Genomic DNA, 2,944 nt, shown 5'->3' on the forward strand with positions numbered 1-2,944 from the left:
TCAAACAACAAATGCAGACTTTCAGTTTCAGCTTTTGGTGTTGTGTAGGTGTGAAATCATGAAACTCGTTCTCTTTGATAGTCCTTCAAACGCACCGGATCATTTGACATAAATGCAACAGAAGCCAATTTTGAAATGTCAACATTTTTAATTCTGTACACATTTTGAAGGATTTGGAATGATTGCATCATTTTTTTAACTATTCACAATGAAAAGGTCAGATTTGTTTTAACTCACATATGTAAATCATGTTATTAATATCTTCAGCTGAGGACACATGTGTCAAAGTCAAGATTCGGCCCTCCAGATCATTTTATTTTATTGTTCTTAATGGCCCAATGTTATCTTGCGCTTATTTTTAACTTGTATATTTTGACAAAATAGATTTTTATGGAGAGTAAAATATTGAAAGTTATTTAAGGTTTAAGTTGATTTATTCTGGAATAATATACCTGCCTTTTTATTATTCATGATTATGTTAAAAAGTTAAGGTTTTAAAGTTTTAAAAATTGGCATTTTTAGATTTTTTAGGCTATTTTGGAGTTTAGCTAATATTTCAGCTACATGCTAGCTGTTTAGGCTAATTTAGGCTTTTCTTTTCAAGTCTTCTTTAGGCTGTTTTGGAATTACATTAATATTAACACGCAAGCTGGTTTGATTAATTTAGGCTTTTTTTCTTTGTTTTTTAGGCTGTTTTGGAGCCAGCTAATACTTCAGCTAAACGCTAGCTGTTTTTGGCTAAATTAGGCTTTTTTCTTCTTTGGGGGGAAATTTTGGAGTTTAGCAATTTTTTCAGCTAAACGCCAGCTGTTTTGGCTAATTTAGGCTTTTTTAAAGATTTTTAGGATTTTTTTGAGCATTTTCTTCAGCTACATGCTAGCTGTTTTGGCTAATTTAGGCTTTTTAAAAGTTTTTTTGTCTTTTTTGGAGTATAGGTAATATTTCAGCTACATGATATCTGTTTTCTGCTAATTTAGGCTTTTTTCAGATTTTTAGGAATTTTTGGAGTTTAGCATTTTTCCAGCTACATGCTAGCTGTTTTGGCTTATTTAAGTTGTTTTTGTTTAGGCTAATTTGGCATTTAGCTAATATTTTACCTGTTTATCAGCTATAGCGTTTTCAGCTACCAATTTCAGAATCTTCAGCTATTAATTTCAGCATCTTCAATGGCCAAATTCAGCTTACAGCATTCACACTAGCATTATCACAGGTAATATCTAGTTCATAAAGTTAAAGTTATGGTTTTAAAGTTAAACCTGTAGTTTTAGAGTGATTAATAGGTGTTCATCCTGTTCGGCTCGTGACCTAAGGTGTGTTTTGGATTTCATCCCTTGTGTGATTGAGTTTACACCCCTGGTTTAGGTGAAAACTGAGAATTCAGGCCCCTCTGTGAATCACCGTCTCTGTGAAGCTGCACTTCTCTTCCAGCTGCTGATATCAGCCCTCTTATCTCTGTCCTCCTCCGTCGTTTTCTCCCTCAGTGCACCGGTTTGTGGTGACTCTGCTCGACTCCGGGAGTGCTGAGATGTGTTTTTCCGCCTGCGGGGTCCTGACTAACCTGGCTCTGGACCCCCTCAACAGGGTCCGGCTCGCGTCAGAGGGGGCATTAGCCAAGTAAGAACCGAAGCACTTAGAGATTTTTGCTGCGAGTGCCTGAGTTTCCAGGAAGTGGCAGATGTAAAAAAAAAAAAGTGTCTTTATGTGTGGAATAAAAGGCTGCATTTGTCTTTGTGTTTTTATTCCTAACATTTAATGACTCTTTCCACCTCACATGTCCTCTGACCTCTTGACGGAGGTCTGGTTAGGTCAGGCAAATGTTTGCAAAGCTGATGGTCATGTGAGCCTCCCTTCCTCAGGTCACATGACGCATGTTCGCATGTGTGTGTGTGTGAGCAGGCTGGTGGACTGCCTGGGAGATTTTGGACCATGTGACTGGCAGCTAGCAGGCCAGGCATGCCAGGCTGTGTGGAATCTGACTGGTGGAGGGTCCGAGGAGCTGCTAGACCCCCAAGAAAGAGAAACGCTACTCAGGATTCTTGAAGCATACTCAGGTTTGTGTCAATATCCAATCAAAACACATCGTTTTTATCAACTTTAGCCTGAATCGTCTCTCCGCTTGTGTGAACTCCTCAGATGAAGGCGCTCTGGAGAAGATTGAAAAGGAAGATAAAATGGAAGCCCACAAGGCATGCTGGGAGTTAGAGTTCCTCCCCATTGCTCAGGAACTGATGAAGGCACTGGACCCCACAGGTGGACGTACTTTCTAACTGGATTATATCAACTGTGTGCCGTTTTTAAAGTTTATCATCACACTTTAATGAATCTTGGATAAAAACATTAAAAATATCAGATAAATGTTGTCTACACAACCTGTGACAAGAAAAGGAAACTGATTTAAATATAAAAAAAGTTCTGTTAACTGTTAATTAATGCATAATTAATGGTTAATTATGCATTAATTGACAAAAATTGATAAAAAATTTCATATATATTCACTTTTCTTACGTTTTATTGCAGAAAAACAGACAAAGTTGAACTTTTTGTTCTAAGCTGAACTTTTGAGACCTTCTCAAAGTTTTACCGTCTTTAAAAAGTGGAATTTGAACTGACATATTTCAATATTTTTTAAAAAGTGCTCTTATCTTTAATTAATGCATAATTAATGCTGAATTATGCATTAACAATAATAAAATGGCTCAATGTTCACTTCTTGCATGAAAATTTCATATATATTCAATTTATTTTGCGTTTTATTGCAGAAAAACAGACAAAGTTGAACATTTTGTTCTCACGCTGCACTTTTAAGACCTCTTCAAACTTTTACTGTCTTTAACAAGTGTGGAATTTGAACTGGAGGACAACAAAATAAAATAGTTTTTTTTTTCTTCTTAAAGTGTTTATTGTTACACAGATATGGGGCCAGGCAGTGCTTACAAGTTACACC

At 36.4% G+C, this 2,944-nt stretch overlaps 1 protein-coding gene across 1 annotated transcript in view; it reads left to right on the plus strand.

Annotated features, from left to right (window-relative positions):
• armc2 (armadillo repeat containing 2) overlaps nucleotides 1–2,944 on the plus strand; it is a gene marked incomplete in the record, with an annotated part of 29,086 nt that overhangs the window by 12,466 nt on the left and 13,676 nt on the right. The window contains 2 exon segments of the mRNA XM_024290847.2: nucleotides 1,897–2,051; nucleotides 2,134–2,250. Coding sequence (XP_024146615.1) covers nucleotides 1,897–2,051; nucleotides 2,134–2,250 — 272 coding nt within the window.

Source organism: Oryzias melastigma, linkage group LG24 (genome assembly GCF_002922805.2).
Source record: "Oryzias melastigma strain HK-1 linkage group LG24, ASM292280v2, whole genome shotgun sequence".
NCBI classification, from domain to species: domain Eukaryota; kingdom Metazoa; phylum Chordata; class Actinopteri; order Beloniformes; family Adrianichthyidae; genus Oryzias; species Oryzias melastigma.